General features: G+C 31.6%; 6 protein-coding genes across 18 annotated transcripts; 2 read left to right on the forward strand and 4 right to left on the reverse strand.

Moving 5' to 3' along the window:
- The first annotated feature begins 451 nt into the window (after positions 1-451).
- Positions 452-3,472, forward strand: LOC108332279 (G-type lectin S-receptor-like serine/threonine-protein kinase SD2-5). 4 transcript variants are annotated; one of them, XM_017567445.2, is made up of 3 exons: positions 452-657; positions 785-862; positions 949-3,472. In XM_017567445.2, exon 3 carries the CDS (start codon positions 956-958, stop codon positions 3,386-3,388), a length of 2,433 nt encoding a protein of 810 aa, XP_017422934.1. In that variant the 5' UTR covers positions 452-657; positions 785-862; positions 949-955; the 3' UTR covers positions 3,389-3,472. The 4 variants fall into 4 exon arrangements, with proteins under 4 accessions (XP_017422934.1, XP_052727087.1, XP_017422935.1 ...); XM_052871127.1 differs by having other exon boundaries at positions 955-3,472; XM_017567446.2 differs by having other exon boundaries at positions 785-3,472.
- Positions 3,473-5,161: 1,689 nt separating this feature from the next.
- On the reverse strand, positions 5,162-6,892 carry LOC108332281 (uncharacterized). The gene is made up of 3 exons (XM_017567448.2): positions 6,169-6,892; positions 5,780-5,952; positions 5,162-5,591 (listed from the first exon to the last, which is right to left on the reverse strand). Exons 1-3 carry the CDS (start codon positions 6,664-6,666, stop codon positions 5,429-5,431), a joined length of 834 nt encoding a protein of 277 aa, XP_017422937.1. The 5' UTR covers positions 6,667-6,892; the 3' UTR covers positions 5,162-5,428.
- A 2,752-nt stretch (positions 6,893-9,644) lies between these two features.
- Positions 9,645-10,066, reverse strand: LOC128194739 (EPIDERMAL PATTERNING FACTOR-like protein 8). Its single transcript, XM_052870752.1, has 2 exons — positions 9,982-10,066; positions 9,645-9,862 (listed from the first exon to the last, which is right to left on the reverse strand). The coding sequence occupies exons 1-2, from the start codon at positions 10,064-10,066 to the stop codon at positions 9,645-9,647; spliced, it is 303 nt and encodes a 100-aa protein (XP_052726712.1).
- A 2,244-nt stretch (positions 10,067-12,310) lies between these two features.
- Positions 12,311-14,716, reverse strand: LOC108333168 (uncharacterized). Of its 7 annotated transcripts, none has more exons than XM_017568532.2 (6): positions 14,591-14,716; positions 14,327-14,390; positions 13,388-13,640; positions 13,181-13,271; positions 12,615-12,681; positions 12,311-12,526 (listed from the first exon to the last, which is right to left on the reverse strand). In XM_017568532.2, exons 3-6 carry the CDS (start codon positions 13,497-13,499, stop codon positions 12,473-12,475), a joined length of 324 nt encoding a protein of 107 aa, XP_017424021.1. In that variant the 5' UTR covers positions 13,500-13,640; positions 14,327-14,390; positions 14,591-14,716; the 3' UTR covers positions 12,311-12,472. The 7 variants fall into 7 exon arrangements, with proteins under 7 accessions (XP_017424021.1, XP_052727035.1, XP_017424018.1 ...); XM_052871075.1 differs by having other exon boundaries at positions 13,388-13,661; positions 14,591-14,667; XM_017568529.2 differs by having other exon boundaries at positions 13,388-13,573; positions 14,591-14,665.
- Positions 14,717-15,459: 743 nt separating this feature from the next.
- Positions 15,460-20,164, forward strand: LOC108333927 (uncharacterized). Of its 4 annotated transcripts, none has more exons than XM_052870359.1 (11): positions 15,460-15,703; positions 15,794-15,889; positions 16,097-16,320; positions 16,651-16,759; positions 17,043-17,379; positions 18,126-18,195; positions 18,285-18,352; positions 18,763-18,878; positions 18,956-19,062; positions 19,219-19,361; positions 19,746-20,164. In XM_052870359.1, the coding sequence occupies exons 2-11, from the start codon at positions 15,803-15,805 to the stop codon at positions 19,985-19,987; spliced, it is 1,503 nt and encodes a 500-aa protein (XP_052726319.1). In that variant the 5' UTR covers positions 15,460-15,703; positions 15,794-15,802; the 3' UTR covers positions 19,988-20,164. The 4 variants fall into 4 exon arrangements, with proteins under 4 accessions (XP_052726319.1, XP_052726318.1, XP_052726317.1 ...); XM_052870358.1 differs by having other exon boundaries at positions 15,460-15,652; positions 15,744-15,889; XM_052870357.1 differs by having other exon boundaries at positions 15,460-15,652; positions 15,747-15,889.
- A 910-nt stretch (positions 20,165-21,074) lies between these two features.
- LOC108333926 (uncharacterized) lies at positions 21,075-22,083 on the reverse strand. The gene is made up of 2 exons (XM_017569438.2): positions 21,759-22,083; positions 21,075-21,634 (listed from the first exon to the last, which is right to left on the reverse strand). Exons 1-2 carry the CDS (start codon positions 21,907-21,909, stop codon positions 21,423-21,425), a joined length of 363 nt encoding a protein of 120 aa, XP_017424927.1. The 5' UTR covers positions 21,910-22,083; the 3' UTR covers positions 21,075-21,422.
- Between the last annotated feature and the right edge of the window lie 1,949 nt (positions 22,084-24,032).

Here is a 24,032-nt window from a genome sequence, read left to right on the forward strand (position 1 = left end):
AATCATATGAATATATCTTTCATTACTAATTATTATATTTGAAATTTTATGATTTTCTACTTTTTTTTTATTTTTACTTTTATTTACTTTATAACAACTAATCACAAATTACGTTGTCCACATTGTTCACAAAATTATACGTGAATTGTGGGATAAGATAATTTTTTCGAATAAAATAATTTCATATTGATCAAAACTAAATTAATCTGTTCTTAATCAAGTTAATCTAACTCAGATTATATAAAATAAAAATAAAAATCTGAAAAAATTAAGAAAAAATGATTCATTTTAAATTTTATTTTATTTTTTTACAAATTCCCTTCATTATATATATATATATATATATATATATATATATATATATATATATATATATATATATATATATATATATATATATAGTCATATATATATATATATATATATAGTCATATACAGAAAGAAGTCAAGATGGTCAATAACCTCAAAAACAGGCAAGTTTAGGAGCATAATGGAACTATGCAACAACATCATCCCTGTCATTTATTATTCTGTAGTGAAAGCTCATAGAATTTCAACCTTATGTAGCCATGGATAAGCTGCACACAACTCCTTCTGATCTTCCTCTTCTTTCTCCTTCCACATTCTAACATCACCACATACTCAATGCAAAATAAGGTGTGCCATATTCATACCTCTTATACTCTTTCTCTTCATTTCATTCTGCACTTCCTTCTATCTTTTCTGACATGCTTTCCTGCACTAAAAACCATATCTTTCCATGAAAATCTTCATCTTTTTACAGTAGTTCCACACTCACCTCGTGGTTTGCTTCTGTTTCACTCAAGGAAACAATTTCATACCTTTTGTCCAGTAACTCAAGGTGTAGTGTTAGTAACCATATTGTTTATTATCTTCTCAGATCTTACACGATCCTTGTTTGAGTTAATACTTAATGTTTTGATGCAGTTATAGAATGATGGGTATATTAAGTCGGGGAACATTGTTTTTCTGTGTGTTCCTTTTGTTTAGTACCTGTCTGGCGAAAGATCAACACATTCTTCAGATATATCCTGGCTTCAGTGCATCTCAGCCTGATTGGAGCGACCATAATGGTTTTTTCTTGATATCCAACAGCTCTGCTTTCGGTTTTGGATTCTTCACCACTCTCGATGTTTCGTCGTTTGTTTTAGTTGTCTTGCACTTGAGCAGCTACAAAGTGGTTTGGACTGCCAACAGAGGTTTATTGGTTGGGAAATCTGCTAAATTTGAGCTGGAGCGTAGTGGGAATGCATATTTGAAAGGTGATGATGGTGTGGTTTGGGCAACAAATACAACAGGGCATAAAGTGAGATCCATGGAGTTGCTAGACTCAGGGAATTTGGTGTTGGTTGGGGATAATGGGACAGCCATTTGGCAAAGTTTTAGCCATCCCACTGACACTCTTTTGCCAGGGCAAGAATTTGTGGAGGGAATGACGCTCAAAAGCTTCCACAACAGCTTGAACATGATCTATTATCTTAGTTATAAGGCCGGTGATTTGCTTCTCTACGCAGGATTTGAACCTCCACAAGTGTACTGGTCCCTATCAGAAGAGGTTCATACAAGCTCCAAAAATTCCACCACCAAGGTTCACTCAGCTTCTCTGGTGTCCAATTCATGGAGATTTTATGACACAAATCGAGCTTTGCTGTGGAAAGTTAATTTCTCTGAGCACTCAGATCAAAACTCATTGTGGGCTGCTACCTTGGATCCAACCGGTGCTATCACTTTTTATGACCTTAACAAAGGGAAGCCTCTCACCCCTGAGGCATTTAAGGTACCACAAGACCCCTGTGGCACTCCTCAGCCTTGTGATCCTTACTATGTTTGCTTCTTTGAAAACTGGTGCATCTGCCCCAAACTTCTCAGAACTCGTTTTAACTGCAAACCTCCCAACATCTCCACCTGTTCCAGTACTTCAACAGAACTTGTGTCTGTCGGTGAAGATCTTGATTATTTTGCTCTCAAGTACACTGCACCGGTCTCAAAATCCACCCTGAATTCTTGCAAAGAGTCTTGTGTAGGAAACTGCTCTTGCCGTGTGCTTTTCTTTGAAAACAGTACCGGTAGATGCTTTCATTTTGATGAGACAGGGAGTTTCCAACGCAGTAAGTGGGGCACCAGTGGATATGTTTCATTCATGAAGGTCTCCATTGGTAGTGACGATGGACACAGCAACAAAAATGGAAGGAATGACACGGTGCTAGTTGTAATCATAGTAGTTCTCACAGTTCTGGTTATTGTTGGTCTTGTCACAGTATTCTTGTACTACTACAAGAGGAAGAAGAATGTTGCTAGGTATCCTGAAGACACCTTTGAGGAAGACGATGATTTCTTGGACAGTATCTCTGGGATGCCTGCGCGTTTTACTTTTTCTGCTCTTTGTAGAGCAACTAAGGACTTCTCCACAAAAATTGGGGAAGGAGGTTTTGGCTCAGTGTATTTAGGTGAGCTTGAAGATGGCACCCAGTTGGCCGTGAAAAAATTGGAAGGTGTTGGACAAGGCGCCAAAGAGTTCAAAGCAGAAGTGTCCATAATTGGAAGTATTCATCATGTTCATTTGGTGAAGCTCAAAGGGTTCTGTGCTGAGGGTCCTCATCGCCTTCTTGTCTATGAATACATGGCAAGGGGTTCTCTGGACAAATGGATCTTCAAGAACAGTGAGAACAATTTCTTGCTGAACTGGGAAACAAGGTACAACATTGCAATAGGCACGGCTAAGGGATTGGCCTATCTCCACGAGGAGTGTGAAGTGAGGATTATCCACTGTGACATCAAGCCACAAAATGTTCTTCTTGATGACAATTTCACAGCAAAGGTTTCAGATTTTGGATTGGCCAAGCTAATGAGCCGCGAGCAGAGCCATGTGTTCACAACTCTGAGGGGCACAAGAGGGTATTTAGCACCAGAATGGATTACCAACTACGCAATTTCGGAGAAGAGTGATGTGTTCAGCTATGGCATGCTCTTGCTTGAGATAATCGGAGGGAGGAAGAACTATGATCAATGGGAAGGGGCAGAGAAGGCACATTTTCCTTCTTATGTGTTCAGAATGATGGATGAAGGGAAACTGAAAGAAGTTCTTGATCCAAAGATAGATATTGATGAGAAGGACGAAAGGGTTGAGACTGCTCTAAAAGTTGCTCTTTGGTGCATACAAGATGACGTGAGTTTGAGGCCTTCCATGTCAAAGGTATCTCAGATGCTTGAAGGCTTGTGTGTTGTACCTGATCCCCCTTCATTATCTCAAGCTGGTACTTATTCAGCTTTCATGAAATTGAGTAGCGGAGAAGCTACTTCATCGGGACAGGCCAGTTTTTTCAGTAATGTACCCATGTCATGTGTTCAATTATCAGGACCAAGATGAGATCAAGTGTAAGTAGTTAAATGAGTCATGCATACGTGATTTTTAATGCTTAGTTTCAATTCTATGAGCATCAATTTTGCTTTTCATTGTGTTTTCATTTAGAAATCCTATCAAATTTGGTACATATGAAGTGCAGAATGGAACTTGTACTTGTCTTTATTCTGCCTGTGGATGGATGACGATATTCTCGTTATTTAGGTACCTAGTTATTTTACAAAAAACAGTCTCCAAGCAAAATTAAAGGCAAAATGATGCGGATTAAGTATGATGGTAGCCTTAAAAACTAGAAAAAAAGAAAGAAAAAACAATCTTCATTATCTGCAATGCTTGAAATGCTATTTGTGGTAGAGAATGATACTTTGACATCATTTGACACTGCTCCTCAATATTAAAGTTAAATTTTGTTAAAGATCATTCTAATCCTATGGAGATTCTGAAATAATAGTCAGATGTGAAAGAAACTTTTTCCATTTGGTGTACCTAATCCTGGTGGACTTAGACTCTTAGCTGAATTCTAATTGGACAAGAGAAGATGAGTGGCGGAGAAGGTATTTCTTATCACGTGTGTAGATAGACTTCGGAGCATTTAATCATTCACAGATAAGAAAGAACATTAAATAGGTAACTCTTATTCATAACTCATATGACCAACATGGATTGTGTAGGATATTTTGACCTCAGAATTCTACATGGTTTTTTGTAAATACAGATTTGATGATTGACGATGAAATCTAGATATGTATTTCCAAATCGCATTTCCTTTTCTTAGTATTTCAGAATCTCAGTCTAGCCAGAAATAAAAGCTTATGAATATTTATGAAGCCTCAGATAATACATTAATAACTAAGACTAAATTAACGGTGATATCAATTCTCATGGAGTCAGTACAAAATTATGAGAAGAGAGTGTTTAAATGAGACGCATCTCAAACATGGTATCACCTTATCAAGGAGTGTGTGTGACAGTTTACAAAGAAAGACAATGAAGACAGAGACCCATACCTCCAATACAATTGGCTGTGACGACAAACATGAAGTCGCAAACCAGGTCCCATCTACATTTGGAGCCATTGTTTATGTTATATTGTTATTTAAACCTATCCATGAATATTCTATGTTTTATTTGATGGGGGTATTTTGAGAAAGTTGGATTTATAACCATCTCTCCGTTAAATATAAGACTTTTCACATTGACACTTCATGCAGAGGCATTTCAAACCATTGAGTATTAAACTTAAAGTTCCACGTGCTATTGGACCTCGGATCAACTATTGAGATATATATACTTGGATGTGAAAAAAATATGCTAAAAGTCTCACATTAAATAAAAAGATTAAACCAATTTATATAGTATATAACTAATGTGAACCTCGTTTTATAAGTCAATCAAGTAAAGTTAGATTAGATTTAAAGTCAACTTTTTCATTTTTACTTAATTTTTTTTACAAGGAAGTTTTTGTTGTTTTCCTTTCTTGTCATGGAATTGGATCAATTGCTTCGCCCAACATATTTAATCCTTGATCAACAAAGGGAGGACAAGATGTTGAGTTTTTTTTGGAGAAACGTAAGGAAAATATGATACCAAAATAAGTCATGAGGGAGACTAAACATTTCTTTTTGGCCCATTTTTATTCCATGTAAAACTTCAACTCAGTCTTGAATTCAATACGAGGAGAGGCGTGGACGCTGTTACATATGAATCAACAGATATCTCATTTGGTGATCACTGTTTTTAAGAATTCTAGTTCTTTATAGGCAATTAAAGAACATGATGAAACCGAAAAAGGGTTATTCTTTTTTCTTTATTTTGAACCAAAATTTCATATTCTCAAGATACAGCAGTGGAAGCCTCCCTAGTATACAACAGAAGACAGATTACAGGTTTGGTTTCTCTTATTTGTAGCATAAGCTATTCACAGCTAGATAGTCAACTCTAGTCTACTAAACCGATATGTATATATAGTAGTCACTTACAACAGATGAAAAAGAGGGAAGACATTATTGGCTGAGACTATAATAGTTCATTAGTCTTTTAAGAAGTTCATTCAGAGAGGTAGGATTGAAAAGCTTCGGTAACACGAGGGCTGTCTCTAGTTTCTTTAAAGAGATCAAGTGGATATGCATGGCCCAGATCAGTCTTTTGTTGGCATTCTTCGTCTTCTTCAACATCCCAGAGAAATTTTGCATAAGAAGCCAGAACATAGCTGAAGATGGACAATAATTAAGGTTTATACATTAGTTTTATCAACAATAATTAAGCCAGAACATTTGCAAATAACACTTTCTTGATGCAAGGTCATCTAACACTACTACAAAAGAAACACATACCATTTTTCTATTAGGAGAATGTATCTAAAGAAGAAAAACCATAATCTGTGTATATTTATCTCACCAATCATCTGGTGAACTTTTAACAGCTCGATCAAAATAGCCCTCAGCTCGATCAGCATTCTTCTCTGTTTGCCATATCAAATCAGCATAGAGGGACAAAACATTAGCATCGCCAGGATTAACCAAAATGGCTCTTTCAAGATACTCCCCTGCTCTAGGATAATCTCCACGAACCTATTTGCAAATTGAATGTCACAAAAACATTAATTAGTGATAGAAAGAAACACGACACAACGATATAATTTTTTTTTCTTCTTCTCACTTTTTGGTTGATGAATAACCTTACAGATTAGACTCTTTTTTTTTTTGTTGTTTTCATTAACAGTATCAGTTCATCATTTTAAGAGAAAGATCACACTATCAAGGTCAAGCTTAAGCAAACTTAATTACCTCCTTCAAAAACTTAGCATAATTTCCAAGCAAAAGAGCATTATTGGGGTTCGCTTCAATCATGTTCTGGTAATAAGCATCCGTCCAATCCCTACCATGTGAGCCTCTTCCACTTCCATTAAAACCACCACAGATCCTGCCACCACCACTCCCCATCCCACCACCCATCACCGAAGTCTGCAACCCCAAACCACCCTCTTCATGCCCATCTAAACCAGAACTCGAAAACAGTTCCCGAACTGAAGGTGGTGTTCCTCTCTTCCTGAAAAATTTCTGCTTTGTCTCTTCCACTTCTTCACTTTCTTTCATCTTATTCTTCAGGACTTTACTTCGTGAGAAGCAAATTTTCTTCCCAGACATATGTGTCTCAGCCAAGTTCTGTATTAGAGTTGAAACTGCTCTAGGAACCCGAAGAATCGGTTCTGATTCAGATGAAGATTGCACGGAATGGGAAAACCATGAGGTTGGAGTTGATACGGTGCAACTTCTGAGTAACATGTTTTTGCACTTCAGAGAGAGAAAACCAACGAAAAATGAAAAAGGGTAGAAGTAGAAGGGAATGACATGGTAAGAAAGAAATGGTAGCAGTAGAAGAAGTCACATTTGGAAGGTGGTAGGGACTGAAAGTGTAATAAAGTGAAGAAAACACTGGAAGGCAGAGATATTTGAGAGTGAGAGAATGAGTATGAGAAAGAGAACCTCATAAATTGAGACAGAACACAAAAACCAAAGAAGGGGTGAGTCATTTTTATACACTATGTGGCATTTCAGCATGTAGCATTTGAGCATTAGAAAAATACAAGTTGGAGATTAGGATCTCTTTGGCGAGGACACGATTGACTGACATGAATCAGTGTGGACCCATTTCTGTGAACCTGAGTTATTGCAAGCTGCAAGATTGAACGGCCATGAATGGCTTTTGTAAGTGACAGAAATGGTGTCACCATCTAGCCACAGTTTTGGCCAATTGCTTCTGAACATGCGTCAAAACTGTCTTGGGTGACAAACTCTGCCCATGCTCATCATTCAATTAATTAACATAGTATAACACAACTTTCATTATTACATGAGTGAAATGTTGTCACTACAAAACCACGACATGGGATATTTCAAGCTACCATTCTATCTTTTTCTCCATCAATCTATGCTTGAAGAATCTTATCGCCATCTTCTCACTCATTACTTCAAACACTCTAATCATATGGTTAGCAAACAAATAATGAAGATTTGTTTGTATGTACCTAAAGAAAAAGTACAAAGTAGAGTAGAAAAGGTAACTTGTAGCTTCTAGAACTATAGATTTTATTCACTTCAATTTTTTCTTTAATTTAAGAATCGAAAGAAAGGAACAGCTGAAAAGCCTTTGCTGTTTAAAAGTACAGTATATGAAAATAAGTAGAAATTTTTAATAGTTTACTTATTTGTGTGAATATTATATAATTGTTTTAATTTAAAATAAAAAATGATCCCAGATTTGTTTCACTCTGTAATGTGAAGGTCGCTTTTGATAAGACTATTGAGAAGAAGCAGAGCATAAGAGGGATTTTGATTTGGTTTATGATAAAGATATGTTTGGAACGGCGTTCGGAGGGTCCGCTGTTGTTGACCCAATCCTTATGGGCTTTTTGACCGAAGTTCATACAGAAATTTAGAAGTTTATTTTTGACCGAAGTTCATACAGAAATTTAGAAGTTTGATAAACTTAAATTTAAAAACTTTATTAAAAATTTGTTGGAATCTTATTTTATTAGTTTTAGTTTAAAAATATTTATTTTTGATTTTAATAGAAATAAAATACAAATGAATAATATCATATTATTTTATTTTGTTAATATAAAACAGAAATATATTAAGTAGTTATTTTTATTTTGAGTCATTATATTTTGTTTTTAGTTTTTATTATTTATATTTGATTAAAAATTTTATTTACACTTATTTAAAGATTATCAAAATTTAATAAAAAAAATCACAATAAATTGGAGAGTTAGATTATTTGTGTATGTCACTCTTATTTTTCAACACAAAAGTCCTGTTTTGTAAAAAAGATTGTCATTTGACACACACATTCTCTTCTCTTATATCTATTTTACAATTTTTTTAACAATAAAATATTACATTTTATTAATAAAAGTAAATATAAATACAACAAGAATTTCTTGATTGATACATCGAAAATTATAAACACTAGCAAGTAGAGAGTAAAATATATATGTCTATGTATTTATGTATACTACATAATCTCTTTCGTTACAATGCAAATTAATCTTGAAATAATTGTGAATATATGATGGAAGGTTATCTTTTTTTAATTTTACTGAAATTAGCAACTGTAACATAAAAAGTTATATATAAACAGTTATTTATATTAAAATCAATTCTAACTATTAGATTTTATATTAAAAGTTACTGGAATGTAAGCAATGTTCCTAATTTGAATTTTGTGGATGAAAAAAATCTGAGAGGTGAGAAATATCTCATTAAAAGTGGGTCATTTTTTTATATTAGAAATTAATCATCCCCAATATGTACCAATAATATATATTTATTCAAACAAGAAAAAAAATACATTTTTCTGGTATTGTACTATATTAAAATCGATTTTTCTTTTTACTTTAATTTACTAGAAACAAAATTTTGAAAAGGCAGATAATATTAAGTTCCATCGGTAATTAGGGATCGAAATTCCAAATATTTTATTATAAACGAAATGTAAGTTCTATTTCTTAATATATACTCTCTCTTTTTAATTTAAAAGTAGATAAATAATAGTGAAAAAAATAAAGCTCGTATACTTTAGAAAATGAGGAGTATTTTTATAGTATGGGTCATATATTTATTAAATACTTTTAATATATTTAAAATAATAATAATTTTTTTGAATAAATATTGATACGGCGTGGTTACAAAATAAACTTTTGCACCTTATTTATACGAGGTGCAGAATTTATTTGCCTAACAAAGCTTAACTCAATGGTTTGAAAAAAAAATTATATTTGCAAATGTCTAAAAACTCCTAGCTCTACATACATGCTAGATTTTCTTATCATATCCCTATCTTATATGCAAAAACTAAGTTATTATCTGCATATAATTGCTGAACTTGTCACCACCATATATCTAGAAAGTAATTTTAAGCCATACAAAGTAAACCATAAATATTTAAAATATATAAAACTAAGGTACTATATATATATATATATATTATGCATGGAGATATTCATGAAAGAAGTTACATTCACAGTCACGTAAACCAAGAAAACTGTGCATCAAAGCAAGTTATCTCCTTCATTTAGTTACTTGACCATATAAGAAAGAGTGAGACATATTAAGAACATGTTGTATACATATTAAATTAATGGATAAAGATGAAGACAAGTTGAATAATCCATTCACCAAGTAGAGTCTATATATAGTAATATTATGGATTGAAAAATAATATACATAGATAGGGTGAGAAGAAGATGTAGGGTTGATTCTTATGGCTGAAAGAACTTATCTCCACATCTGCATTTCCATGAAAGGAGGTAATAGCTATCATCCTGACGGTGAGAGGAAGACATGAAACCTTTGGTCTTGTGACTAGGAACCACCACAGTTGCTGTGCAAGGTCTACAATTCATGCACTTGTTTCCACAAGCTGGAGGCTTTGACCCTATCATCAAACTATTTCTTCTATCAGACATCACAGATCCACCTACCAAGATGATATAAAGTACAAAAGTCTTGGACAAATGGGAAAAATGCCAAAAATGCATTTGATGAATTTCTTGCTTAATGTGATAAAAAGTGACAAAAATGAAGAGTTTTGGTTACCTGATTGAGGAAGTAGAACAATGAAGATAAAGAAGAAAGCCAAAGTGAGTGCAACTTTGGATCCATCTCTGTCTTGTGGTGCCATCAGTGAAGGGTTTGATATGTGAGTGAAGAAATTTGGGTGAAAGAGTGAAAGGTTGTGGCAATTGAAATATGATAGGAAGAAAAACAAGACATTGAATGTGTTTGATAAAGTAGAGAGATGTTTCCTGTTGGAGAGACAATGCACTGGTTGAATGTTTGTTCCCCCAATGAAAATAGTGAAAATAGAGACCACAGAGTGGAGATGTGTAGTTCAGTCCTTTTGGGAAATTGGAGACCTGACTTTGGATTGTTGGTCAATTTTTTATTAAGAAAATAAAAAATGTTTCTTACTTTCTTACTTTTTTACTTTTCTCTTTTTTTTTTTATAAATACAAAAATTTACTTTTATTTTAATTTTATATTATGTGTTAAAATGAATGTAAAACTGTATTACTCTCCACCATAGTAAGAATGTAAGAAAATTGAAAGTTAATTGAGTTTGAGAGTTCACAGATATTTGAACTATTTGTAAGCATTGATTGATTGAGGGTGAGAATTGATTGAGGGTGAGGGTTAGTAAGTGTGGCATGAGATTCCTTATCTCTATTTCCTAAGAAAAATCACTCTGTCATAGTCAAAATTATTTTTTATTCATTAAGAATGATAAAGAAAGATTATAAAAAATTTCTCGTGTATATTTTTTAGTCCAGAAATTAATTTTGGTCATAGTGTTCTAAATATATAAATTTTCTGCTGAATAGTTTATGGTATTGTAATCATTTTTCTATGTTTTAATAACAATGACAGATAAAGATTGTAATTATGTATAGCAAACCATTTTTTTATCTGCACTGTTTTGTTATGATTTATTATTGACAAAATTAATATTAAAATTACTGAATAATTTTGTTGGTTTAAAAAAATAAAGATTTAATTTAATTAAAAATGAAAGAAATTAATAAAAACAATAAAATTATAATTTAATTAAAAAACAATAAAGTTAAAGTTAGAAGCATATGAAATAAAATAATTATACAATTTAAAAGATGTTAAAATCATTTTCGAAAATATGGGCTTACAAAGAAGCCTTATGTATTCAAATAAAGATAGAAAGAAAAAAAAATAAAAAAAAAATGATAAATTTAGGTACAATTATATTCTTTTCATGGTCCGAGTGGTGTGGTGTGATGTCGTATGGAACCTTACTTATCAATGTTTACTTGTTTAATTAGACCTGACAAGATGTAATCCTGACACAAGATGTTTTATTGGTACTTCTTTTTCTGAATTTTGATGTACTTATTTCATACTCCTGAAATAATTGTTAAGGTATAAATTTTTTACTTAGATTAAAAAGTTATTAAATAGATAAAATAATATTCTATTTTCAAAATTAATCATAATATAATTAATCAATTAATTAATAATTTCAATTTGGTATTTATTTTTTCTCATAAACATATATTATAATTTATGTATTATAATTAACATAGAATATGGTTAATCAATCCGTTTTCTGTTTTAAGCTTTTTGACATTTTACAAGTTCCTCGAGTATATTGAGCTTCTTGTCCATGACTCCAACAACCCGAGGAAAAATCTGCAACTTTTGGAAACAAAACAACGACCTTTTTCCTCGATAAAGAAACTTTTCTATATTTCTTTTTTATTATAAAGAAGACGGAATAAAATTCAAATTGACTTTTATTATTATTTTTTATAGCCGGTATTTATTATTCATATGTATAAAATAAAATAAAAATATTTGTTTTTTAATATTTTCTTCACAAATAACAATATCCAAAAATTCAAATTAACCCTTATTATTATTTTATAGCTGATATTTTGGGACCAACTTGATCAATATAGTACAAATTTATCATTTCAAATTCATATCCGACCATTTCATGAATTGGGTTGTCCTGTCTTTCATTTCAGTTTCAGAATTCTCCAATGCAAGTTTCACTATGTCTTTCTTGGCAAATTACTGTTATACTACTTCTGGAATTTTGACCATTTTAATTTATTTTCTTTTATTACAACTTTTTTAAATTTAGTTTTTTTTTCTTCTAACTAAATAATTATATAATAGTCCTCCAAATCTAATTCACTTGCCTAACTTCTCTCAACCATAGTTTCATCTGAAAGGAGAAAGTAACTGTTTTGTTTGTTCTCTCAAACAAAGATGCTGAAAGTCTGTGAACAGCAAAAATAGTTGCAGCCAACTTGATAAAATTTTACAACATCTTAATTGTGTGATTGAATTGGCATTTATGGTAACTAAAAATGTGCAGGCTGTGGAAAAATTATAATAAAATTCTTTGTCATTGTCAACTGAAAGATGATGTTACAACAAATATACAAAGTTACAAACTGCAAGTATGCCCAATTTTCCTCTTCCTTCAGAAGAAAGAACTATAATTATTGTAATGATCAAACCAACTTACACTCCTACAGTCTTGTATAGGTTAGTCATACAGACCATCTTGTTCCCAGATGTCCACAAGAAAATCTACCATTTCCTAACAAAATTTAGACAAACAAACAAATCAGATAATAGATCATAATTACTTAAGTTGAGAAGGCTCATACGTAGACCCTGTGGCTTACCGCAAGAGGAATATGCTGAGGGAATGGCTTGTTGCCACCCAATAAACTTTCATATGTTGCATTCCAACTACAACACCATATAGATTTTCATCAGGCCACGGATGGAATTGGTGTTTTCTCCAATTTGTTGAACAAAATTTGCATAAGAACTTATAGATATGAGAGAGATTTCACAAAAGTTAAAGTGCATGTTTTGATTTTAACTTAAGATGAACCCAGTACATATTACACCAGTCGATAAAACAAGAAAGTAGTACTACAAAAAAATGAGCTTGCATGCTAGCAACAATCCTTACATACTTGCCCCACATTTATCCTCTAAGAAACATGGATTCTGAAAAAGGTACTAATTAACAAACTTTATGAAAAATACATTACATCATCTGCTTAGACTTGTGGAATCTCAAAATTATAAAGCACAGGGAATTCTGTGGGGAATAAACACAAACAGGTGCTATACATGTATCACCCCTCCCCTCCACCCCAAAAACACCCAATAAATAAAAAGTGATAAAAAACTTATAAATACAAAGTGCTAGTAAAATCAATCAAACAATGCAGTTTACCTCACTTTTGGTTCTCGTGACTGTTCAGTTCTGTTCTCAGACCTTTTATTTCCAATCCAACTTTGCCGGGTCTGATTCCAAAGGATAAGACCTGGCAAAGAAATCTCATAGTCAATATAAAATATAAAGAAAAAAAAAAGAATCTGTAGGTTGCATGAATAATGTAATGTAATGAAATATAAAGAAAGAAAAAGAAAAATAGTATACCATGATTCACAAATTCAGTAGGGTTGCATGAAGGTCCATGAGAATCTGCAGGTTGATTGGTTATACTGGCTGATGAAATGCTTCCCTGTGAGTGAACAGCACTGTTGTCCATATCATGCGTGCTGGTGATCCAGAAATCCTCTGACGTGCTAAGTTTCTTTGCTGCCTTACCTTGCTTCTTCAATCCTTTTGGCGGAACATCAGCATTAGAAATTAGAGGGGGCTTTTTAAAGGGTCCAAGACAACCACTGTGCTATTGCAATCACATTTAATTCTGTTATGCACGGTAATATAATCATATCAATATAATTTTCTAAATCATCCTCCACAATTTCAAACACTACAATTTTCTAATTTGTTAATGCACAATCATCCTCACAAAGGAGAAAAAAAATAGCAAATTACACTTATAACAAACTAGCTAAATGAAAATTATGCAGACATGGAGGTACTCTTCTTCAAGCTAATATGATCATTAACCTCAGCCTTAGATCATTGGCAACACATCTAAGAATTATTACAAGGATGATTTTTTAACATGTTGAGGAGTCATGAACTTTGACAACTTTCCTAACACATTAATTCTCATGTTTGTAACAAAATACCTTGACCCTCCACTCCTCACAAGATTTCCAACTACTTCAATTCAGAAAATTAAGCCAGGAGCAAAATCTATATAATAAACATATATACAGTTCCCTGAAAGTAACTTCGTTTTTGTTTCACCTATTCACCAGTTATTTGATTAAATATCTAAATAAAAATTAAAAAATTCCCAGATTATATTAACAAGCATACCAGGGCATGATTATTGACTCATACTCAATACAAGCAAAATCATCCATAATACCCATAAAGGGGAGAAGTAAAATCCGGAAAAATAAATAAAAAAGGAGATAAATTTATTCGGTGGGTTACAGTTGGATAGAGAAAACATACCCCATATGCATGCAATGTCTGAAAACCCCCCCCAAAAACCCTAGTCAGATCTGCTGAAATGAGTCTGCGGGTGAATGAAGAAGTCGAAAGATGAAGTCAGGGTGTAATCCAGAAAATTAAAAGAAAAATTATGAAGAAAAGGGCGAATTGGAATTTCTTTCAGTAATTTATTTGAACGTGAAAGAGAAGAAAGAGAAACATAAGGATATAAAAGGGAAAATTAAGGAAGAAAGAGAGCTATGGTGGTTTTGTTGTGTCTTTTACCTTGCTGGCTGCCCTGAAATGGGTAGGCTTCGTTGTGTGAGGGTGTTGTTTTTCGGGTTCTGTTGTCTTTCTTTCTTCTCCTTCTTTTCCAGAAAAACAAGGATTTGTTGTCGATGATGTAAAGGTGTTTAGTTACACACAGAACTATATATTATTATGTATAGGTGCTAGACTAAATTAATAATAATATTAATTATAATAATATAATAATAATGACAAAAAAAAAAGAAATAGACAAAATTTAAATAAAGTAATACAATTTAATTTTATTCAGAACATTTATAAACATGTGTTTTTCATTAAAATTATAACAGAATTTCAAAATGATAAAAGAATATGAAATAAGAGAAATTAGAAAAAAAAAAAAGAGTGTCCGTTCTTATTATGTATGTATGAATGATCAAATGTACATATTATTATTCAAAATTTTCATAAAATTATAATGAAATAATACCTATGTATTTTTTTTTCTAAAAGTTATTCGAATATTCATAAAATCCTATCTTTAGCGTGTTCATTTATTATCTTTCATGAATAAGATAATCAGATATAATTTTTTCATGATTTAAAAATATTATAAATAATAATTTTCATTACTCATAATATTATTCTCATTTTTAATTTATTAGTTTATTTTTTATTGTTTATTTCGCTAACCATGTAATTACTAAATTAAATAGAATTAAAAATTAATATTTTATCTGATAAAAAATTGAAGTACTATAATCATATTTTATCAACTCTTTTCATTTGGTAAAAAAGTTATATTTTATATTTAACAAATATTTTGATGGAAAAAATCACAACAAATAAACAGCTGTTAAAAAAAATTAAAAGGATAATTCTTAAACAGATATTATTCTTAAAATTCCTAAATCAATCGTGTCTTTTGAGTGTGCCCTAAGTACCGAAAAATTCAATAGATTCAGAAACTCCGGCGAAGGGCAGCACGACGCCGTTTAAGAGCTGCGTCTACAACAGTGGCAGGGCGCGTTCAGGTTCCGCACATCACGCCACACCACAAGCAACAACAACACTTCACGCTGTTCTTCAATTTAACACGTATTCTTACTACTACTACTCTCAATCTTCCAAAGTTTCATCTTTTCACATGTAATATCAATTTTTTCTCGGTTGCTTTGAATGTTATTAGCAGGGCACCGTAGAAGAAAAAAAAAGCTTATTTTGTTTCACTGTTTGTAGCCTTTGGATATGGTGATGGATTTTGAATCAAATTATGATATTGCCGCCTCTGCTCTATTCATTCATACTCACAACTTCAATAGAGTTGCCTTACAAGTAAGACCATCTATCTCATCAACTCTTCACTTTCACCTTTCCCTCAAACTCATCAATGCCTGGACAAAACACTAGCAATAAAAGTACTAGTCTTTATTAATTCTACCACCAAGCCCAGTATAAATTTTGAATATTTAAGGTTTTCTTGTAGATGGGAGTTATTACTGTACTTTTCTCAATTCAAGGACATTCATGTTTGAATTTCAGTTTCCAGATAATCTTCTAAAAGATTCAACAAGAGTGGTCACTGCTCTGCGCAAGAGACTTCAATCATTGAAAAAAATTGATGTCTCAGAAAGTGGGTACGAGGCAGACGTAGGATTGTTTGTGATGGCAGACACGGCGTATGGCAGCTGCTGTGTTGATGAAGTTGGAGCATCACATATTAATGTTGATTGTGTCATACATTATGGACATACATGTTTTAGTCCGTGAGTTCTTCTAAAACATTTTTTAAATCTTTAATTTGAGCTTATCTTATAAATAGTGTGTCTTTTTTCTCATATCTGATTGTGGAATGTAGAGATGCATTTCAAATAACTATATCCATCTGTGTATGAGTATGATACTGCCCAGTTATTTACGCTGTTAGTTCATAATCTAAGTTTCCTTTAGATTCCGTTCCTTCTTTGAGCACTTCAACTTAAATGTAATTATAGTGTCTGTGGTACCACTGGGTTGCTCAGTTTATTTCTTTACCTTAATTAAGGGTTGAGATTCTAATTCTTACGCTTCCATTGGATCTTCTTTGCGCACTTCAGGACAACAACTCTGCCATCCTTTTTTGTTTTTGGGAAGGCTTCCATTTGCGTAGCTGATTGCGTTGAAAGTATGTCAAAATATGCTCTGACAAATAGTAAGCCTGTCATGGTATAACTATTTATTTAATCATTCCTGGATTTATATTTGTATAAATTAACTGAATGTTGTAGTGTATGTGAAATAAGGCAACTGCAATTATCCTCTGGTGATGATTGTTCAGAATATAAACTGGACTTCGCATCTTTATTTAGTCTTTTTGGGATGATTTATATTTCTCTGCATGAATTGCTAATTTTTCCAGCTTCTCTGCCATATATAAGAGAAGATTATGGGTATTTTTCTACCATGTAAGTTTCTGACATTCATTGTTTCATGCACCATCTGCTTCCAGGTCCTTTTTGGGCTGGAATATGCACATTCAATGCAACAAATTAAAGAAGCACTGTTAGAATCATCAATGTCATGCAGAATTGACCCTAAGCCAGAAGTTCACTTTGCTGATGTTCCATCTTCAGTTATGTTTCCATCAAAAGATATTAAAAAGATAAAAGGGCTCCAAGAACTAGCTTGTGGTTGCAATGGGGAAAGTGGCACTACGTATAGCATTGGGGGATTAACTTGGAAATTACCTCAAGGACAAAGCATGGATGACTACTTGCTCTTTTGGATTGGACTTGATGATTCAGCTTTTGCTAATGTTGTGCTCACATTCAATACTTGTGAAATAGGTTGACAGTTTCCCGTCCTTTAAGAAATTTGTCATGTGCATCTGTATTTTTTTTTATACACTACAACATCTATATGTTGCATTTTTGCATATAAAAGCTTACCTTTCTCATGAAACCTGTATTGCTTTCCATGAATTGCTTATATCAATTGTTGTTGTTAAGATCCTGATTAAGATCATGAAATTATATGACTCTGCAACTTTTGGAGCCAGATGTGAGTTGGATTGGTGGCAGGATTGTGGTTTCGTGAGATTCACGGTCTTGCCCTTTATATTTCTAATGAAAAAGTTATCTGACCAATTATGAGTGGTATTGGATTTTGAGCTTACAAATTTTGAATTCTAGTTCAATGATGTGATTTCATATATGCTTGTGTTAAGTATAATTTTGAATTTTGAGCTTTTGTTAAGTATAATTTTGTATGGTTCCTACCATCCCCACCTGAACTTAATTAAGATCTCAGTTTTGCCAACATTGATGTCAATTTCTCCATTTAATTTATGTTTTCCTTTACATTGTATTTCTATCATCAAATGACACGAGGAAAGCTGTTAGTAAACATGTGTCATGTGTTGTACGGCATCTCTACCAAAAGGGTATATTTTGGAAAGCTAATATCCCTGAAATTATTACTCTGTTTTAATTTTTCTTTATATCTATATGAAATGAAAAGGCTTCTCAACTTATTTTCTACTTTAGGATTTTCTGAATCATGATTATAATTATTATGATTTCTGTTGCTTTAGTCAGATATTATGCAAATGAAAATCAAATGGTGACAGACTTGGTTCAACAAAGGAGGATTCTTAAACGTAGGTATGAATCCCAATATAAACGCACTACTCTGTCTTGTGTAAGCCAGCTTATATCTTCAAATTTACTAAGCTAGAGTGATGACTATGCAGATATTACCTTGTGGAGAGAGCTAAGGATGCTAATATTGTTGGGATTTTAGTTGGAACTCTTGGTGTTGGTATGTTGTCTTGTCAAATTTTTATTTGTTTTTTGTGTGTCGATGATAATAACTAAAGTAGCATGTGCATATGCAGAATTATACTGTCACATTCCTTGTGAAGCATTACAATATTGCAAACATCCAAAAGACAACATTTTATTTGAATATTGTTGTCTAGTAAGAAAGGATATCAAGAGTGAATCCTTAATGTTACTAACCTTGAATGTGATGAGAAGAATTATGTGAGGCATCATTTGATTATTGTCTATGATTACAGAATGCATATGTAAATGGTTCACAGTCTTAATCATGGTTTAGGTAGCTATAAGAAATGTGGAAACTATCTCGTGTGAGAGTAAATATTTTATATGCTTGCTTTTTTTTCAATAGAACTGGGATTTAATTTAACATATTGCCTACTGATGCAGCTGGTTATCTTCACATAATCAATCAAATGAAGGAGCTCATAACTGGAGCAGGCAAGAAGGCCTATACTTTGGTTATGGGAAAGCCAAACCCAGCTAAACTTGCTAACTTTCCTGAGGTGAAATTTATTACATCCGTAGTATATATTTCAGTCTGTGTTTTTGTAAAAGCTTTCTAACAGTTTGATTTCATCAGTGTGATGTTTTTATATATGTTTCTTGTGCCCAAACTGCTCTACTGGATAGCAAAGAGTATCTAGCTCCAGTTATTACTCCCTTTGAAGCAATGATAGCTTTCAATAGGTACACTATCGTAGTTAAACCTACTTTTTATTTTTAAAATGTCTCTCTGATAGTGTTTGTATGGATTGCTAATATTTTTGTGTAGCCTCTATGTTTTGTTTATTGTAAATCAACGACTCACCTCATTCCGGATTTGACCATATTATCTGTTTTCAGGGGAAGCCAGTGGACAGGAGCCTATGTAATGGAATTTCGAGATCTAATTAATTTGCCTCAAATGGAAGCTGGAGACCAAGGGGAAGAAGAAGCACGGTTTTCATTCTTGAAGGGTGGATACATTGAAGATTTTGAAAATCAAGGTAGGTTTCATTTCACGCTTCTATGCTTGCAACTGAATGGTTACTTTTATTGATTTTTTTCAAAGGAGCAAAACCGACCTTCATAATTCTGACATAATAGAAAAATTAGTGAAGATGTGTTGTTGTTAATCACATTGTATCATCTGCCTAAAAGAAAAGTTCCCTTGAAGAGATTCAGTTATATCAGTAAACTTAACCAGGCATGAGATTGTTTCTGTTTCATGGAATACAAAATTTTTGGCTGCCATAACCCATAAATTGACAGAGTAACCATTTTACCACCATCCTTGAAACCTAATGCTGATGATGATTCAGTCATTTATTCTGAGTTACCAAATAAGATCATTAGTTTTATTTTCTAATGACATTCTGTATTTTCATCAGAAAATGTTGAGGAAGAAAGAGAAGCCCTTGCTTTGGTAAATGCAACAGAGAAGGCACTGCAGTTGCGGAATAACTCTAATGCTCTAATGAAAGGAAATGCTAAATCAGGAGCAGAGTTTTTAGCTAATCGATCTTATCAGGGACTGACTATGCCCAGTGAGAACACCTCCCCAGAGCCATACCTCATAGGAAGAAGAGGAAGAGCATCTGGGTACGAGGATGAGAACAACAAACAGACATAAACTGTGATTTTTTTATTTAGATTAAGGTCAGAGATTGTTGTTCTTTCATATCATTTATCTTTTCATTGATATCTTCAATGAATTTTATTTGAATTCTGTGAGGAGAACTTAAATTATACAAGTTGTTTGACAGAATCAAAGTCTATAAAGTTTAGGGACAACAATTCATTGATAGAAGTCCATAATCAATTTCGTAGCTTAGTTTAATATTAAAGGGTGCTGTTATGTGGACTTTTTTTAATATGAAACTCTTGGGTCAAACATGTTGATTTTTCACTGCATAATCTAAAAGTCAGATGTTAAATGTCAACTAAAACTTGTTTCAGTAATAATTTTCAATTGTAGGTCATAAAAGCTGGCCAAAATATTAATTTTATGAAAAAGGGTGAAGTTTATTAATCAGTAAAAGATGGATGATGAACACGATTAACTTTATATAGTCTATTCAATGTGAATTAAGAGGTAAAATAAGTTAAATTAGACTGATTTTATTCTAATTAAGCACAACTTAACTATCAAATATAACGTTTAAGTAAGATTTATGTTAGAAATATATTAAATTTTAAGGATTAACTCCCACGTTTGTTAAAATCTCTTGTATTGGGTTATTTTAAATAAGTTAATCATTATTTCAAAATAAGTCATTAGACTTAAACTTTTCTTCCGACTACTACATTAATAAAATTTTGAATATTAATATTATAATTGTTTATTTGAGCTTGAATAAAGTAGTTATTCAATCTCTTAAAAACTCTATAAACAGTATAATATGTATTAAACTCTTAATGAATTCTTAGTTTTTTCCACCTCTAGATGTAATATTGAAACTTAAAACATGATTATCTTTAAATTAGTAGCTTTTTTTACCGCTATGATTTTTATACGAAAAATAAAAATAAAAAAATCACTTAAGTCATTATTGTATTTTGATGTTGTTGTAATTGTTTATAGTTTTTCTAGTCATGGAAACTAACTCAGTAATCAATATATCACAGACAAAACTTAGACATGTCAAATACATATGTAAAACAGTGACACCTTCAAAGCAATAAATGAAAAGAATGGTTGAAACGCAATAGAAATTTGATTCATTCAAGTGGATGGAAGTGTATTATTTCGTAAAAGAAAAAACAAAACTTCGCCTAAGAATTCGTACATAACAATGGGACAAACTCCTGTAGGCATCAATTTACAACCACAAGAAAAGAATATCCCAGATTTTATATTCTTTTAATTTCTACATTGAATTAACCCCTCCTCACCACAAAATTATATTTGAAAATTTGAAGTGTGATCGACAGAGACAGAACAGAGGAAGAGAGAGAGACAGACAGAGACACAAAGATAGATTTTGTGCGTTCTTCAAATTCCTTACACAAATGTACAATACAAGTACAGGGTTTGATCGATCTTTGAAGAAAATCATGTGTTAGTATCAATAAGAACACTCCGTTCTGTGCACTCGCTCCCTCAAAATCCCGTTATACAAAGCGATTCTGTTAGCCGGCATTCCGACACAATCTGAGGATTCGTCCCTGCAGTTTTTCGATACTCTGTTTTCGTCTTTTCTTTCTCTCCCTTCCTTCTTCACACTATCTGCAAATTTCACTTTCTTCTTCGTCTTCTTTCTCTCCCGTTTCTTTTCCTCTGCAAAGCACACAACACATTAAAAAATTAGCACAACCCAATGAAGAAAAAAGAGATAGAATAACATGAAAGTAAGAAAAGAACATCTTGCAGTGATTATTTTTGAAAAAAAATCAAACTTTACCCGAATACAAGCAAGAACGCAAGGTGGGTTTGTTGGAGTGATGAATCCGAAAAGAAAGGTTGGATTTTTGCCTGGAGAAAGCAACGTAGAGGAGAGTGGTTGAGAGAAGCATGGCAGAGGTGAGAACAAGACCCCGTGAGAGGGAAGCCATGAGAAAGAAAGAGGTGAAAAGAAAAGAGAAAAGAGAGAAGGAGAAGTTGGAATCACGGGTTGAAGAAGAAGAAGAAGAAGAGAAGTATAAAACGAAAGAAAGTGAAAAAGTGATGATATATAGAGAAATAAAAAGAATGGCAGTAGTTAATTGGTGGTTGGTGATGTGATGTTAGTATCTAGATTTCTCTGTTTCTTTGGACTTTGCTTTTGTATATCTAATGTTCTGGTTGGAGTCAGAAAGAAATTTGAAGGAACAAGTATGGATATGAATGCGGTTGCGGTTTGTATCGACCTTCAACGTATCTTGTCTTCTCCTGTCAGGTGGGGTCGCATTCAACGACCACCACCTTCAACAACATTACTAAGATTATTATGTCTTATAAAATCTCTCTAAGATTAAATGTCTTTCATTTTTATTAAAAAATTAGTTCATTTTTTAATTTTCATCCAGTTTAGTTTTTCAAATTTAAAAATATGTAAGTTTCAATTTTCTAATCAAATTTTATTAAATTTATTTAATAAAATTTAAGAAATTAAAATAGTTTAAAATTTTACAAATAATTAATTTTAATTTTTTATTTAAAAATAAGAGATGAAAATATATTTAATCTAATTTTAAATATACTAACATAGGTTTATCAACTAAAACAGTTAGCATATTTTGGGTTTTTAATCTTAATGTTATGTTAAATTTCATCTTAGGTGTTCTGGTATAAAATGAAAGTTTTGAGTTATTTAGTGTAATTTTTATTTTATAAAGTTAAGTTATTTTTAAAGTTTATTTTTTAAATAATATTATAATCTTTTTAAAAATTATTTATAAAAAATTGTGTTGAAATTGGTGAGATGTGAGAGAAATGAATATTGAGTAGTTATATTGTTAATGTATGTCTTTTTCATTTGATGGTACATCTTTTTCCTTCTGTAATTTTCAGATTTTCATTTCTTTTATTAAATACTTTTTTTTTGTTATAATTTGTAAAGAACTTTAACATAATTATTCACAATAATGTATAAAGGAAGTTTATAGCCTTCTAAATCCTTCAAATAGACTTTCTTTATGTCACTTAGAAACATACAACAATCAATCTTCCATCATTCTCATATTCCTAATTTAAAAAAAATGTAAAATTGATTGAAATGTGTAACACCGTAAATATAATTTATATTCTCAAAAAAACATATGAATTAATTTAATTCAAATTGTATTGTTAAATTAAGACAAATGAATTACTTTAATAATTTTCGATATTACATCCTTACTCACTTTATTAATGGTCAATTATTACACAGACTAGCAAAACTCGGTTATGTTAAAAAAGTTAAATTCGAAATAATTAGAAACACGTCATTAATCACAGTATAATAATAGGCCCAATAATAATAGTACCAATATTTCTTACATTAGTCATATAAAAATGTGCTACAACAAACCAAACGTCTTTTCTTAATAAAAACGAACATAAAATTAGGATGACAATCGCAAAAATCGAGAGAAACAAATTAAAATTTTAAATTAAAACCATAAAATAGATCATCAAGATCATTAAATAAAATTTCAAATTAACTTATTATTCTTTTAAACTAAAAGATATATATATATATATTGAATTGAAGTTGATTCATTTAATTTATATGTTAAATAGATTCGAATAAGTTGAAATTGGGTAAATTCATAATTTATCTATAATAATTTTTTATTATTTTGACAATCTTGTTATAAGTTTCTTTTTATAATTGTATATATGTTGACACTTTAGTTTTTAAAAACTTAAATATCATTTAATAATATTTAAATAATTTAAATATTCAATTTATTTGTTTGTTAAATTATGTCTGCATTATAATTTTGAATTATTATTTGTATTTAATAAAATAGATGAATATTTTGATTTTATTATTATTAAAAAATAATTAAATCAATCTATTAAAACAATCATATAAAATATAAAAAAAAAACATCTTAAATAAATTAACTCATTTAACCTGTCAATTCATAATAAATGAAACCAAAGGTGAATAAATCAAACTTCAAACTAACTATTCTTTTACTTAAACATTTGATGAGCAAATCCATATAGAAGTGAAAAGTTTGAAAGCTTCCGATAAGATAAATATCTT

Source organism: Vigna angularis, chromosome 11 (assembly GCF_016808095.1).
Source record: "Vigna angularis cultivar LongXiaoDou No.4 chromosome 11, ASM1680809v1, whole genome shotgun sequence".
NCBI classification, from domain to species: domain Eukaryota; kingdom Viridiplantae; phylum Streptophyta; class Magnoliopsida; order Fabales; family Fabaceae; genus Vigna; species Vigna angularis.